General features: G+C 44.5%; 2 protein-coding genes across 4 annotated transcripts in view; one reads left to right on the forward strand and one right to left on the reverse strand.

Annotated features, from left to right (window-relative positions):
- The window catches only part of NSUN2 (NOP2/Sun RNA methyltransferase 2), a 32814-nt gene extending 19532 nt beyond the window's left edge, over positions 1-13282 (reverse strand). Inside the window, exons 1-7 of one of the 2 annotated variants that reach the window (XR_004671386.3) lie at positions 12840-13085; positions 12555-12712; positions 11828-11932; positions 5515-5620; positions 3161-3232; positions 1960-2044; positions 59-251 (exon numbers count right to left, since the gene is read on the reverse strand). Coding sequence is in view for 1 of the 2 variants with exons in the window: in XM_003807964.5 (XP_003808012.1) it covers positions 59-251; positions 1960-2044; positions 3161-3232; positions 5515-5620; positions 11828-11932; positions 12555-12712; positions 12840-12935 (815 nt within the window). In the remaining variant the exon portion in view is untranslated. Of the gene's footprint in view, positions 1-58; positions 252-1959; positions 2045-3160; positions 3233-5514; positions 5621-11827; positions 11933-12554; positions 12713-12839 lie in introns of both variants that reach the window. The other variant, XM_003807964.5, reaches the window with a different exon arrangement.
- Positions 13283-13334: 52 nt separating this feature from the next.
- Positions 13335-15531, forward strand: part of SRD5A1 (steroid 5 alpha-reductase 1) — a 35248-nt gene continuing 33051 nt past the window's right edge. Inside the window, exon 1 of one of the 2 annotated variants that reach the window (XM_024928772.4) lies at positions 13335-13824. In XM_024928772.4, the coding sequence (XP_024784540.1) occupies positions 13506-13824 (319 nt within the window). In that variant the 5' untranslated portion in view covers positions 13335-13505. The remainder of the gene's footprint in view (positions 13825-15531) is intronic. The other variant, XM_003807966.5, reaches the window with a different exon arrangement.

Here is a 15531-nt window from a genome sequence, read left to right on the forward strand (position 1 = left end):
CTCTATTTGACTTGATTTCTTTAGTGGATTTGGGCTTTCTGGCCAATAAGATAAATACCTGCAAGGGACATCACATAAAATTCGATCATAGAAGAGGATCTCTTTCCTGCCGTCCACATCTATCTGGAGCCTGGGTATGCTGGAGGCATCATGGTTGACCACCATGATGCAGGGGCTGCTCAGCCTCTTGGCTTGATGGACGAGCAGGTAGCAGCGCTTGTTGTCCACATCATTCGCAATAACAAATCCCTCTGAAGGCACAGAATTGCAGTGTCAGGTGAAATGGAGCCTAAGTGGAGTCACATCCTGAAATATGCGACCTCCAAAGGTCAGCCAGTGAGAAGCAGCAATCCCCCAAACTTAAGACCCACAGTCAAGGTTTTCCAGAATTACGTTAAGTGGTTCAAAAAAAGGAACAAGGTGGCTCTGGATGGATTTTGTGGACACTCGAATTTTGAAAGCCTCAAAAGTCATCTATTCAACAATTATTCACTTTGTGCCAATTACCATGCCAAAAATGTCTTTTCTATTATTAGTAACGATTAACTACAAAAAAAAAAAGGTGAGGAGAAAGGTGTAGAAACAACAAAATCACCTTACAAATGTTTCAAAATCCTGAACACGAGCCGGGACCCTGCTCTGACTGTGAGTCAGGCTCCTAGGGTGGGGCCCCAAGCACCTGAACACGGAAGCTCTTCCCGGGAGGCTCTGCAGGCTGGGAAGTCTACTGGGTGTGCCTCTGCTCATTTCTGGTTCTTCGCACACCCCCAGCAAAAAGGCAAATATACCAACAACATGTATGATCAAAGCCACCCTTCAAAACAGTATGAAACGCAAAACATCCACAATAGGAAAAGGAGAACTGCTGCTGCTGGGACACCAAGGCTCTTTACTGCCAATGTGGAGAAAACAACTAAAAACAGGGAAAAGTGAAGCAGGCTTTTTAGCCAAGGCATTATCTTTAAACAATGTAAAAAAGAAGACTTCAAAAAACAGACCTAACAAATATGCCTATTAAAACAGAACTAGAGAAGTTTGCCTGAACAAAGGTAGGACGAGATGAAAGCTGACTCCAAAACATCACAAGGGGTATTTGTTTCCACTTAAGAGAAAGGGGCGTGGTGTCACTATAACAGCTGCCATTTCCTGAGCACCTCGCAAGCTACATACTGATTCGTCCCATTTCACATGGGATGTCTAACACTGTAAGTAACTTGCCGATTAGGATTTGAACCCAGGGAGTCTGATGGTAGCTTTTAACTACACACTACTACCCTTCATGTAAGGCAGTAAGTAATAATAATAATAATAATAGTAATAATAATGAACAAAGGTGGGGGAAAGGGGAAATTGTTACTAAAAATTCAAACAGTGAAATCTATCTTCTGTAAGTAGGCTTGATAAAGAAACACCATCTGCAGCCGGGCGTGGTGGCTCACACCTGTAATCCCAGCACTTTGGGAGGCCAAGGCGGGCGGATCACGAGGTCAGGAGATCGAGACCATCCTGGCTAACATGGTGAAACCCCGTCTCTACTAAAAATACAAAAAATTAGCCAGGCGTGGTGGCGGGCGCCTGTAGTCCCAGCTACTCGGGAGGCTGAGGCAGGAGAACAGCGTGAACCCAGGAGGTGGAACTTGCAGTGAGCCAACATCATGCCACTGCACTGGGCAACAGAGCAAGACTCCGTCTCAGAAAAAAAAAAGAAATGCCATTCGTTTTTATAGAAAACACACATAATTCTAAAATAAAGCTCCCCCAAGGTATGAGTGTGTTTGTTTGAGTACTACTGACGGTGGTAGGCAAGATGTCCAGTTCTACTTCTGGTAGACAGAAAACCCAACTGCTTGTCATAGGAGACTTTAGAGCCAAATTAGCAGGCAAAGTTAGAGTCTTTTCCTTGTCTACAATCTGCCAAAGTGGCATTCCTACCCTTTTGAACACAAGTCCAATGCATACCTGGAAAGGGGACATTCATGTCGGCATGTAGCATTTCAATTAACTGTGTGGTCTTTGAGCCAGGTGCTGCACACATATCTAAGATCTATTAACAAAGCAAGAAACTGTTTCATGTTTTTAAAAAAACAAATATTCTACAGTTAGTAATTTAAAGCAATTCTAGTTTTTCAATTTCTAGTCCAAGATCTAAATATACTTCTTTACAGAGTCTATAGCATGACATAGTTTACTTTTAGGGATTCTACACTGCCCCAAAATCACAGAATGATATAGGTACAGTCTCCAAAGAGGATGGGAGGAGAATGAAACTGGAAGCCAGTGAGACTAAATATAGACATGAACAAGTAAGAATCATGAAAACATAATGCTAAGGAACAGAGCTACCTAGGCTCAAATCTCAGCTCAGCCACTTATCAGCTCCGTAACCTCAGTTCAATTACTTCTCCTTGCTTCCATTTCCTCATCTGGAAAAATGGAGATGGTGACAGTATCTGCCCTTAGAGGGTTGTGTGAATGATAAAGCCAACTAATTCACCTAAAAAACACAGAGCAAGGCCAGGCACAGTGGCTCACACCTGTAATCCCAGCACTTTGGAAGGCCAAGGCAGGCAGATCGCCTGAGGTCAGGAGTTCGAGACCAGCCTGACCAACATGGAGAAACCCCGTCTCTACTAAAAATACAAAATTGGCCGGGTGTGGTGGTGCGCACCTGTAATCCCGGCTACTTGGGAGACTGAGGCAGGAGAATTGCCTGAACTCAGGAGGCGGAGGTTGCAGTGAGCCAAGATCGTGCCACTGCACTCCAGCCTGGACAACAAGAGTGAAACTCCGTCTCAAAAAAAAAAAAAAAGAAAAGAAAAAAGAGCACAGAGCAATGCTTGCCATACAATGAGCTCTCAATACATGTTCACTATCATTTTCAACCTAATTTAGCCAATCACCATCACTGAAGACAATCCATATAGTAAACAAATCAGTAAAACTAAAGGGGAGAAAATTTTCTAAACCATAAAAATTAAGTAGGACAAAAATGAAAAAAAAAAAAAAAGAAACTAAGATATGTACATATCACTCTCTATCCAAAGTGAAAAGAAGAAAAAAAGGACTAATTATATTAAGAAAAAATGGTTTCATCAAAACAAACAGGCACGACACTGGTGACAAGCTGCCCGCCCACGCGTTTCGAGTTGCTGTACGCTACCTTGTGATGAGGCCGCACGTTGAGGAGCAGTGGCGGGATCATGCTAACAGCTTCCTGACGACTAATATTTCCCTTGAGGAAAAAAAAAAAATCAGCAACAATTAGGAAAAAAAAAAAAAAAAACGCAGACAATTTCAATCTTTGGCATTGTTTCAAAGGCAACGGGAAAACAGCACATAATCTTATACAGAACGAGAGAACTCATACTATCACACAGAACACTAAATGAGATGGATCTGTACACTAGCGGACAAATGGCTGCTATACCATTCAAATATTAGAAATTCAGGTATAATAGCAACTTCCATGAAAGAAAAGGGACTTGAAGCTTACAGAGCCCCAACTCCCCATCGCAGTAGAGCACAGAAGCTAGAGGGGCAGCTCTCAAAGACAGAAATGCTATTAAATATTTAAACAAATACCTTCAACAGACAGCATCAACTTAGGACAGAAAGTGACTGTCAGATGGTTTTTCCTTCTTGCCTAAAATTCTATTTCTTAGTCCTCCACTATTTTCAGACATAGCCCATGTCCACTTTCTATTTCTCATAACTACCTTTCAAAGAGATGAAGACATCAACCACTGCTTCCATCTTTCCATCTTTAGACCTTCAATATCTAAAATCCCTCACCACACTCCTTGCCTTCTGTCTTCTCTAGTGGGCCAGGACATCTGTTACAAGGCAGAACTATTCAGGTGCAGACAAAATCCTCCTGCCCTGCCCAGCACTAGCCTCAACCACACCTCTACTTTAACCACCTTGAAGCTGAGGCTTCTGCTCCAACACAACCCTACAAAAGCTGGGACTTCTGGAAATGAACAGCCACCCAGGCATCCATCACTCACCTTAAACTCAGGCATGTGACTGTCAAGAGCCTTAAATACAGGCTTTTACACTGATGGCTGCTAATTTTCACCTCATGGGTTTCTGGCCAGCATGAGTCTGTGGTGATTCACTCACTAGGCACACTGACTCCAAGCTTTTGAGTTACACATGTGATCCTGATATGCCTGCCTTCTGTATCCATCCAAGGTTTCGATTAAAGCATTAAGTAAGATGGGGACATCCCGGCAGACAGTCACCAGATTCATGACCACCCTGTGTAGATGTTTTGTGGCCAGCTTTCCATAACCCAGAGGTTATTGCCATTCATCTCAAGAGCTCTCATTACGCTGACTCCTAATCAAAAACCTATACTAGTTCCCTACAACATTTGCTACCCACCCTAAACTCCCATCTCCTCCATCTTCCAAACATGCCAAAACCTGGCTCTTCCAACCTATCCATGTGTATCACACCCCACAAACCCCACGCTCTCTTCCAAGTGCAAACCTGAGCTATTCTCTAGCAGCTTACTGATCTCTATTTGGCCTTCCATCTAGATTAAAAGTTGAGCAGGAGAATCCTTTCGTGCACTGGTCTCAAGTACGAAATGGGGTTATGTGGCAGCACTTAGTTCCTGGTTCTTGTTACTATTCAGGAAGGAAAAGCCAGGCAGACACAAGCCCAGTTTAGTCGGTTACTTAGATGACAGAAGGCCAAAGTGAAAAAGAACCATAATCTAGTGACACACAGATTTACTAGAAAGTAGTAGTTTAGAAAATAGGAAGGACGAAACCTCTGATTTTAAATGTGAGACTAAGAATTCCAAAAAAACAAAAAACAAAAAAAAATACCCAAACTTTATGGGCATTCATTGAATTATTTAGTACATAAGCAAATAGCTGTTTTGCTGGGGATGGCCTGATGCTAAAGGTAAAAAGCTCAGCACCTGAACTGCACTCAAGGAATGTGGGTGGCTACAGAGAATGTGAAGACAGATGCCGTCCTGTGAGGACCAAAGCTGTGCTTAGGGGTTTTGTGGTTACCAAGAGCAACGTGTGGTAAGAAAAAAAAAAAAAAAAACAGTAAAAAGTAAAATCAAAAGCTTCACTTTTAGTAAAATAAATCAATTTTAAAAAACAGAACCAAAAACCTATTCCCCACCAAGATGGCCTTAAAAACATACTACTTTTTATGTACAACAGGCATCTGAAATGTGTACCTAAGAAGGAAATGAGAGTGCAGTGCTCACCCCAACCCTATAGCCATCCAAATACACAAGCAAGAGGAAACAAGAAATTAATTAGCTGGCATTGATATCCTTACTGAATTTCATGACTAGATAAACCAAACAAGGCAACGGATATACAAATAATCAGAAATCACAGGTGGTACACACACTGCAGTTATCTTTACTGTGTGTGATGTCCACCTACTGCTTCTAGTGACAAGAACCTAAAAACAGAACTACACTACATCTATGCATTTTCAGGTTTAAGGAAACTAGCAAGTCTAAAGAAATCAACTTACAGATTCTGTTTCACTAACTAGAAACTGATGAAACTTTTCCAACTGTGGCGATTTTCTCAAGATTTTTCGACTTAAATTTGTGTGCCAGGCAAGTTCTTCAGGATACCTGACCAAAAAGAAAGCAAAACATTTATGGATTACAAATACTAAAGTCGTCTGTTGACAACTTTGTGCTTCTATCAGTCACATGCCAAATGAGACTTCGAATGTTGTTCTCCCTGCTCCTACTCACGATCCTCTACAGACAGTCAGCAACACTCAGAGATGTCGCTGTAGGCTTAAGGAACATGGCTCTAGCTACACCGTGGCCCAACCAGAAACAGGAGAGCCATGGGGGTTACAAGATTATGCATATTACTGTAATATTATAATGATGAAACGCTCGAGATCAGATGAAAAAGCGGACACTCCTCTGCTCTTCACCATTATAAGGTAACAATGGTAAGGTCATCAGAAAAAAAAGATACAAGATGACTTACTTCATGTGCAGATCACACAGAATCAAAATAATGCAGTGTCAGAGTGTCCCACAAATACCTGATTAGTTTTTTTTTAAATATATTTTTCATTATTTCTAACACCAGTTCAATAATGCACTAAAATATTTTACATACCAAAAAAATCCTACCTTGGAAACCACTAATGCATTAACTTGAGCTCCTAGGCTGTTACCTATATATAACTAAGAATAAAGCATTACCTGCCATCATATCTGTGAATATATTTGAACTTTCTATAAATGATGACATCAATGTTATTTTTATTTTTTTTATTTTTTTTAATTAGGGGAGAAATGGGGGATACTAAAAACACTGCCTTTTTTTTTTGAGACAGTCTCACTGTCACCTAGGCTGGAGTGTAGTGGTGTAATCTCAGCTCACTGCGACTTCTGCCTCCCGGATTCAAGTAATTCTCATGCCTCAGTCAGCCACCTGAGTAGCTGGGATTACAGACGTGTATTTTCAGTAGAGATGGGGTTTTGCCGTGTTGGCCAGGTTGGTCTCGAAGTCCTGGCCTCGAGTGATCCGGCCGCATCAGTCTCCCAAAGTGTTGGGATTACAGGCATGAGCCACTGTACCCCACCCAGGATGTGCTTTGAAACTTGGCCTGCACCTATACAGGCATCTGCACCATACAAATGAGCACACTGATGTCACGCGGCACCATGCTCAATCCAATGCCAAACCAAGTGTACCACGTCACGCGGCCATAAATCTTAGTATAGTTTCAGCAATTCTCACTAAACCTGAGATGCAGTAATACACTCAATTTAACAATGCAGGCTCACAATGTTTCCATGCATCAAATTGTAGCTACAGTGAAAACCATGAAAATAAAACTGGAATGTCTGGAAAACATAAACACATTTGACTGCTTTTAAACTCTGATTATTTGATGGAAACAAACTCAGGACTTAAAAGCCCGACACTGCTCAAGTCAAAATATTACAAGATATACCTGAAAAGCATTTTCTACCAAATAATGAAGACGAAACTGGCTGAATCTGTCCACGGCCACCCTCCAAAGGTCCCCAGCGCTTTGATTCTATCTCATATAGCCCAGTTCCCTCCTCGACATTTAATGTGTTCAAAAATATAAAGCCAAAAGAAAATCATATTCATAAGCCAATTTAAAAAAGAATTGTTTTAAATAATCTTTTGGACTCATTAGAGGCGAAATAGTAGGTTACATGCAAATTTGGCATTTGCTATAGTATTGGGCAAATATCTGCTGTGCCACTGTAACCTCTACTTGCAAACAGCCAAATGCCAGCTCATATAGTATCTGGTCTTCCTGAACTTGTCTGTCTCAAAGCTAGTACGATCATGTAAGTTATCGCCTTACCAAATCACTAAAACATCAATATGAACACCACATGCCATTTAGACTTATTGTAAAGAGCTGAATTTTCATTTTCAAATATAGATAAGCAGTCTAGATATACTTTGAACAAATATAGCCTTATATGTCTTATTCGTCAAATTTCTGATAGTCAAAATGTAAACGTACTATTACAAGATTAAAATTCTACAGTATTTATAATTGTGAAGGCTGTTGATCTCATGTAAAGAAACATTTAGGAACTCTGAAATATTTAAATACAAACAGAAACTAACAGATAAATGTTTATTTCCTCTGGGTACAAAGAACAGCCTGGGCAACAAAGCGAGGCCCTGTTTCTACAAGAAATGTTTTTAAATTATGTTTCTTATACAGCTTTAGGAACAGCATCATCTTTTTATGAACCAAAAAATGTTTATTAAATCTTTGTAGATTTTAACATCAAACAAAATGAGAGGTATATTTAATTTTTAGTTACTTAATTCAAATTTAGCTTGTGTCTTTTAAGAAAAAATCCTATTTGGGCTTTTTAGAGGATAAGTTAAAAGGACCACTGTCATCTTTGCATATCAAAAATTCTCAAGTGGTAAGAACTCTGTAAATATATACAACATCTATGACAAACCATCCTCAATCTAGACATTAAAAAGCACGTAAACAGGTGAGGTGCAGTGGCTCATGCCTGTAACACCAGCACTTTGGGAGACCAAGGTGGGCAGATCACTTGAGGTCAGGAGTTCAAGACTAGCCTGTCCAACATGGCAAAACCCCAACTGTACAAAAAATAGAAAAAATAGCTGGGTATGGTGATGGGGGAATGTAATCCCAGCTACCTGGGACGCTGAGGTGGGAGGATCACCTGAGCCCAGGAGGTGGAGGTTGCAGTGAGCTGAGATCATGCCACTGCACTCCAACCTGGGCAACAGAGACCTTGTCTCAAAAAAAAAAAAAAAGTAAACAGCACATAAATAGAATGACAATAAGGTGCACTCTGAACGATTGGTTGTCAAAACAATGCTTCTATAAGAATGCTTTAGGATAATTTCTCATTGTTCTGAGTCTATGGAAAGTAAGAAAAAAATGAAACTGGCCCAAGCTATGGTCCTATACATAACTTTCCTTCTAGAAAATGTAATTTCAAAAAACGTTTTCCTAAATTATATTTCACTATGTACCAGAGGATTGGGAAGAATATTACATGATCTATTTCTGCATCTTGAGCAATACAGAAAATTACCAGAAGTCCTGGAAAGCTTCTGCTTTACTTGCTTGCTGAGAGATTTAGTACCCTAAAACTGACAGATGAATTTGAATAAATAAATGTTTAGAGAATACAGCTGCCAAGAAACTGGCATTGGCCAGGAATGGTGGCTTATGTCTGTAATCCCAGCACTTTGGGAAACCAAGGCAGGAAGATTGCTTGAGCCCTGGAATGCAAGACCAGCCTGGGCAACAAGGTGAAACTCCATCTCTACAAAAAAATAAAAAAAATTAGCCAGGCGTGGTGGCATGCACCTGTAGCCCGAGCTACTCAGGAGGCTGAGGTGGGAGGATCACTTGAGCCTAGGAGGTCAAGGCTGCAGTGAACCGTCATGACATCACTGCACTCCAGCCTGGGTGACAGAGTGAGACCCTGTCTCAAAATAAAATATAGAGAAACCATCATTGATAATGGAAAAAGCCAAATATTAGAAACCCAGATCTACAATGTTTTGTTCATACCCTTCAGCTGTGTGTTCAGAAAATTAAAGCAAACAAAAACATAGCTGGCTGTTGGCAGAGAGCAATTCACCTTCATTCTTCAACTACAGACAACCTGCAGATTCTAAGAGTTTGGTAATTACCTTGTCATATACCCAGACCCATTGTTAAACAAGATGGAAAAGCAGCTATTAAATGTTAAAAGGGCTGATCAAATCCAAGTTTAACTGTAGTTTGCAGAGAATAATAAAAAACTAGCAAGCCTTATTGACATCGTATGGTTTCTCCTAGTTTGTTGGAGCCTGCAGAAGAAAATGCCCACATTGAGGTGCCTTAAGAGCAAACCTCTTCCCTATAGACACATGCTGAAACGTTCCTCCTGGACAGGAACTTCATCTTAAAAGCATTTCTTATCCCATCTCTGTGCTTCTAAACACAAGGTTTTAGAAACAAATGTTTCCAGGTGATTGTGTGAAGCAGCACATACATGCATCACTGCTAAAAATACAAACATGCCTGAGGAGAATCGTAATCCTGTCTTCTTAAAATATTTTAGATGGTTTGGCTTCGTGTTCCCACCCCAATTTCACCTTGAATTGTAATATTCCCCACGTGTCAAGGGCAGGACGAGGTGGAGATAATTAAATCCCGGGGCCGTTTCCCTCATGTTGTTCTCACAACAGTGAGTTCATTCTCAGGGGGAGATCTGATGGTTTATAAGGTGCTTCTTCCTTTGCTCAGCACTCATTCTCTCTCCTGCCACCCTGTGCAGAGAGATCTTCCGCCATGATTTTAAGCTTCCTGAGGCCTCCCCGGCCATGTGGAAATGTGAGTCAATTAAGCCTCTTTCCTTTATCTATACATTACTCAGGGATGTCCTTATAACAGTGTGAAAATGGACTACTACAGTATCAGACCTCTACTTCAAGTACAACACAATCAGTGTCGTCAATCAAATCTTCAAACCAAACGACTTGAGCAAAGTCTACAACCTAGTTACCAGGAGGAAGAAAAGCTTGATCTCGTGAAGGTTACCTCACCTCAGCAATGCCATAACTAGAGGCTGAAAAACATCTACCTTTTCCACTGATCTCACTACAGTGGACAATTAGTGACCACTAACAGCAACGTAGCACCCGTATCATTTTCCTATACTGTACCCTTCAAGCTTTTAAAAATCTAAGATGTGGCATATCTATTCTTTTTTCCCTTTTTGAGACATGGTCTTGCTCTGTGGCCCAGGCTGGAGTGCAGTGGCATGATCTTGGCTTACTGCAACCTCCACCTCCTGGGTTCAAGCGATTCTCATGCCTCAGCCTCCCTAGTGTCTGGGATTACAGGCGTGTGCCACCATGCCTGTCTAATTTTTGTATTTTTAGTAGAGATAGGGTTTCACGATGTTGGTCATATTTATTCCTATATCCCAGCAACACATTCCATGATGGTGATATTCGGTCTTGATACTGGTTGAATACTGACTTAATGTTTGGCCAGTCAGCATTCATTGTGAATGTATATGCTTATCTGTGATAGGGACAATGAAAATCCAAACAGCCAATGAAAGAAAAACAAGCAAATCTGTACCCCATGATTAATGAAAATCTGACCTTGATTTGCGAACACTAAAGGTTATCCAAAAAGGAAAGATAACACCACGTACTGGAATAGTCAAAACCTCAAAAGTTGATGCAAAACGCTTAATTTGGCAGGGCGCAGTGGCTCACGCCTGTAATCCCAGCACTTTGGGAGGCCGAGGTGGGCGGATCATGAGGTCAGGAGATGAGACCATCCTGGCTAACAAGGTGAAACCCCGTCTCTACTAAAAATACAAAAAAATTGGCCGGGCGTGGTGGCGGGCACCTGAAGTCCCAGCTACTCGGGAGGCTGAGACAAGAGAATGGCGTGAACCAGGGAGGTGGAGCTTGCAGTGAGCCAAGATGGTGCCACTGCTCTCCAGCCTGGGCGACAGAGTGAGACTCCGTCTCCAAACAAACAAACAAACAAACAAAAAACGGCTTAATTCACCTTTTCGTGCATTACTTTTCTGAGAACTCAATACCTCAAAGTTAATAATAACGACTTTCCCACTTATATAAGTTAACTGAAGGACTGGCGCCTCCGGAGTTCTCCAAGCATCTTTACAAGATGCTATCAGCACAAGGGATCACCTTCATACAACTGAGACTAGAACCGAGCCATGAGGAATAGGTAACCCAGAAGGCACCTCCAGGACAGGTCAAGAAAGAGGTAGCTCCCAGAGTAGTAGCACGCTTGGGTGCTGAGACTCGGAAATGCTACATTGGCTGGTGCAGTCTGTACTGCGAAGTACCAGGAGACAACCTGACAGCAGACAGCGGTAACCTGTCTGTAATGGAAAACACTAAGAGACTACCTACCAGGAGACTGTTGTCAAGCTAAGTCTGTCCTTTTTCTGAAGGCAAAGCAGCCACTCTGCAACAGTTTTGATGTGAGAAAACAAGGGCTGTAACATGGAGCTGGCGGAAGTGGTGACATAAAGGAAGAGGCTGGATGTACTAGGAAGAGCTGGCTGAAATCAGTGACTCATAAAGCTGCAAATCGCAAATCGCATGAAAACTTGCGTAGCAATGTAATGTTGATAAAAGCACCAGGTACTAGAACATTAGGATGTTTGCAAAGTATACCCAAGCTCTTTCATGTTAACAGCAAATGCAGTACCAAGAAATATAATTCAAGTGATAGAGATTAATATCCCAAATAAATATTCGGCATGAAGCACTGTGGTACCTACCAACTCAGTGGCTGTGGAACTTCAACTTTCTGACCGTCCACCTCCAGGTCCTCCAATTCCTTAAAATATTTGTTCTTCAAGCAATGGAGAATCTCTTTTGCGTGGCTATTGAAAAATAAGGAAGTTTCAAACTGATGTAAAAAACTAAGTTAATACATTGTATCTTCTTAAATTTAAGACTGCAAGTGTTTTAAAACTAAAACCAACTTTTGCATGGAGAGTAAACATTCTTTAGTCACTACTTTTACACTGTATGCCTTCAAAATTTAAGCAATCCACACTGTTTGAGCCCTAAGAGCAACACTGCATTCCTTCTCTCCTAAGCATATCCTACAGTTATAGTTTTACTTGCGACTCATTTAGAAAGATGTAACTACAAAGATGGAGGGGGGGCGCGGAGGGGGGGAGAACCAAGGGGTTTTATGCATTCTCTATAAATTCTCTTACGTTCCAAAAGGTAAGACCCTCAGCTTCCCTCCTGGAAGATTCCCCAGGAGCCGACTCTTCCTCAGATCTCATTTTCATTTCGTCTTCTAACCTTGCGCCTGCAATACCTCCGTGACCATTTCATTAGACCCTGTGCTCCCCACCTCAATGCTTCCTGAATCCAAACCGCTGAAACGCCACGGTTCTCTGGCACTGTAACACTTGTCGAAGAAAACACCGTCGCCTTTAACCTCCAGCATCCTGGCCCCAGCTCCCAAAAAATCAGGCACTGCCTCCCTACCTTTTGTAACCAGTAATTCTTAAAGTGGCCGGGAGCGGCTCCCTGAGAGCGTCCATGAACTGGCCCCACTCGCCCTCGGGCACGATCTTGAGCTCCTGGTAGTAGTGCTCGAACAGCTTGTTCTCCTTGACGATCTCGGGGTAGCCTCCTTCCCAGCCCTGAGGAAGGAAAGAGACGTCTACCCCGAGGCCCAAGGAGCCGCCCCCTCGCCGCCGCCTCGCAGGCCTCGGGGTCCGGGAAGCCCAGGAGGAGCCCCTGGCCCGCCCGCCGGGTCCCGGCTCCTACCGCCTCGCCGCGCTTTCCACCACCCTCGGCGCCATCCTCCGCGTCCTCCGGCCGCTGCTGTTGCTGGAGCCGCCGGCCCCGCGACCGCCGCCCCATAGCCCACGCGGCCGCGCACGCAGCACGCAGAAACCGGCCCGCCACGGCCAGAACTCTAGCCCTACACCTCCCGGGACTTCCGGCCGGAAACCAAGGCCCCACGTGTCCGGGCCTGGTCCTTTCGGGGACCTTTGGGGACCATCCAGGAATAAGCCCAAAGCGCACAACCCGTCTTTCAGAAAAGCGGCGTGAGAGGGAAAACAGCGAACAGCTCTAAGGAGAAAAAAATGCTCCAGGAAGCAGCCACAAAGGCGTCTCTGCGCGAAGCGCCCAGGTTTCCCACGCGGGCTCAAGGAGCTCCGCGGACAGCCTGAAGCCGCGCGTGCGCAGAGCGGCGCGGGGTTACTGCACCCCGGCGTGGGTGGGGCGCTTGCAGGTCCCTCCCCGCGCAAGTGCTCGCCCCGCCCCCGGGGCCGCACCCACAGCCCCGGCTACCCCGGAGAAGCCTGACTTGAGAACCCTTTCTGCGGTGTCCCGGCAGTGCGGGACTCCGGTAGCCGCCCCTCCGGTAGCCGCCCCTCCTGCCACCGCGCCGCCGCCCTATATGTTGCCCGCCGCGGCCTCTGGGGCATGGAGCACGCTGCCCAGCCCTGGCGATGGCAACGGCGACGGGGGTGGCGGAGGAGCGCCTGCTGGCCGCGCTCGCCTACCTGCAGTGCGCCGTGGGCTGCGCGGTCTTCGCGCGGAATCGTCAGACGAACTCAGTGTACGGCCGCCACGCGCTGCCCAGCCACAGGCTCCGAGTGCCGGCGCGGGCCGCCTGGGTGGTGCAGGAGCTGCCCTCGCTGGCCCTGCCGCTCTACCAGTACGCCAGCGAGTCCGCCCCGCGTCTCCGCAGCGCGCCCAACTGCATCCTCCTGGCCATGTTCCTCGTCCACTACGGGCATCGGTAACGTCCCCGGCCCCCGGCCCCCTACCCTACTCCCGGCCCGGCGTCCTCTCCGACCCTCCCCTCACTGCCCGGTGCCCTCTCCCCGAAGCCTCCCCCACCCAGATGCCCTCTCCCTGCCAGATCCCCCGGGGCGTCCCCCATCTGCACGGGTGCCCTTCCCCGAGTCCCCCGGCCCCGGGAGTTTGGAAACCAGAAGGGATTCGTCTGGAAAGGGCGGGAAACAAAGGACTGGAAGGGAGTGATGGAAAAAAACATGATGAAACTGATCTGGAAAGAGCCACTCAGTGGTCCTAGGTTTGGTTTCCTTAGCCGGGCGCGGTGGCGCCTGTCTGTAATCCCAGTTACTCGGGAGTCTGAGATGGAAGAATCGCTTGAACCCGAGAGGCGGAGGTTACAGTGAGCCGAGATCTTGCCACTGCCCTCCAGCCTGGGTGACAGAGCGAGACTCTGTCTCAAAATTAAATATATAAAAATAAAGAGTTAAAAAGTAAAAATGTAAAATAAAAATGAAGACTAGATTTTGTTCCCTTAGATCACGACTGTGGGGGCGGGGGGGAGGGGGTTGGCCGAGAGTCTAATGCTGATGGTCAGTCTTGAGAGCCACTGGTTTCTACTCCTTTCTGCCGGTTCCCCTTTTGGCATCTTTGGTGATGGTGGAGCTGTTTTCTCCCAGCCAAGTGATCAGCTGCAACTGGAAACCTGGTGTCCTAAAACTGCCTAGCAGTTTCTCCTTATAGGCTTGATCACTTTCAGAGACTTTCATGTCCACCTTATGCAAGGGACCCCAGGATTGTGGGGGTGGAAAGCCAGCAACCTTAAACCTTAAACAAACGAAGTCTTAAAGATGACTTCTAAATCTTTAAAGGTTTTTGTTTTTTTTTGAATATTTGAAAACTGGCTGTGTCTGAAATCTTCAAGCCTTCTAATAAGTTGGGGTTCTCTCCAGGTCATATCTTTTGGCTTTTACACAGCCAAAGCAAACGACAGGTCGAAAGTTCAAAATTAAATTTTAAACGTTTTCATTCAGGCTCTGGAAAGCTTCACAGTTAAAAAGGATGTCTCTACACCCAAGGAAGTTGAACTCACTGGCTGTGTGACTATGGGCAGTTTACCCAACCTTTCTGATTTGGGGTCCCACCTTAAAACACTCACTTCCCAGAGAGACAGGAAGAACTCAGTGTGTGTTTATAAGCCTCTCTTCTTTCTCCTGGTGTCATGCATTCCAGCGAAGAGAAAGTACACAGCTCCACTACTTGGAACCAGTGTTGTACCCAGCACAGTTTTTGGTACCTGAGTTCCCTGAAAACCAGCACCTTACCCTGTAACTGGTGCAGTCTGTGTCCTCAGTGTGCTTTGATGACTTGCACTTTAAACAAGGGCGAGTCAACATTCATCAGAGGCTTAGTGAGTACTGTGTGCCTGAAACTCTTTACCATTGCTTTATTTTTTTTTTTGGAATGGGATCAACCATTGCTACAATTTGAATATTAGTCCGACTTTGCTGTTTGTATATACTTTTCCATAAATATACCAGAAGCTGTATGTCTGTTTCTTTCTGGCTAAAAGCAATCTCAGGTCAGAGTATTCGGTGCTATCCTAGTCCCATCACTCATGACCCCGGATGAGTTACTAAGCTGCCCCGCAGCAAGGTTTCCCCACCTGTAGAATGGGCATGGTGATGGAACCCCCCTGTGGGATCACATG

Source organism: Pan paniscus, chromosome 4 (assembly GCF_029289425.2).
Source record: "Pan paniscus chromosome 4, NHGRI_mPanPan1-v2.0_pri, whole genome shotgun sequence".
Lineage (NCBI taxonomy): Eukaryota > Metazoa > Chordata > Mammalia > Primates > Hominidae > Pan > Pan paniscus.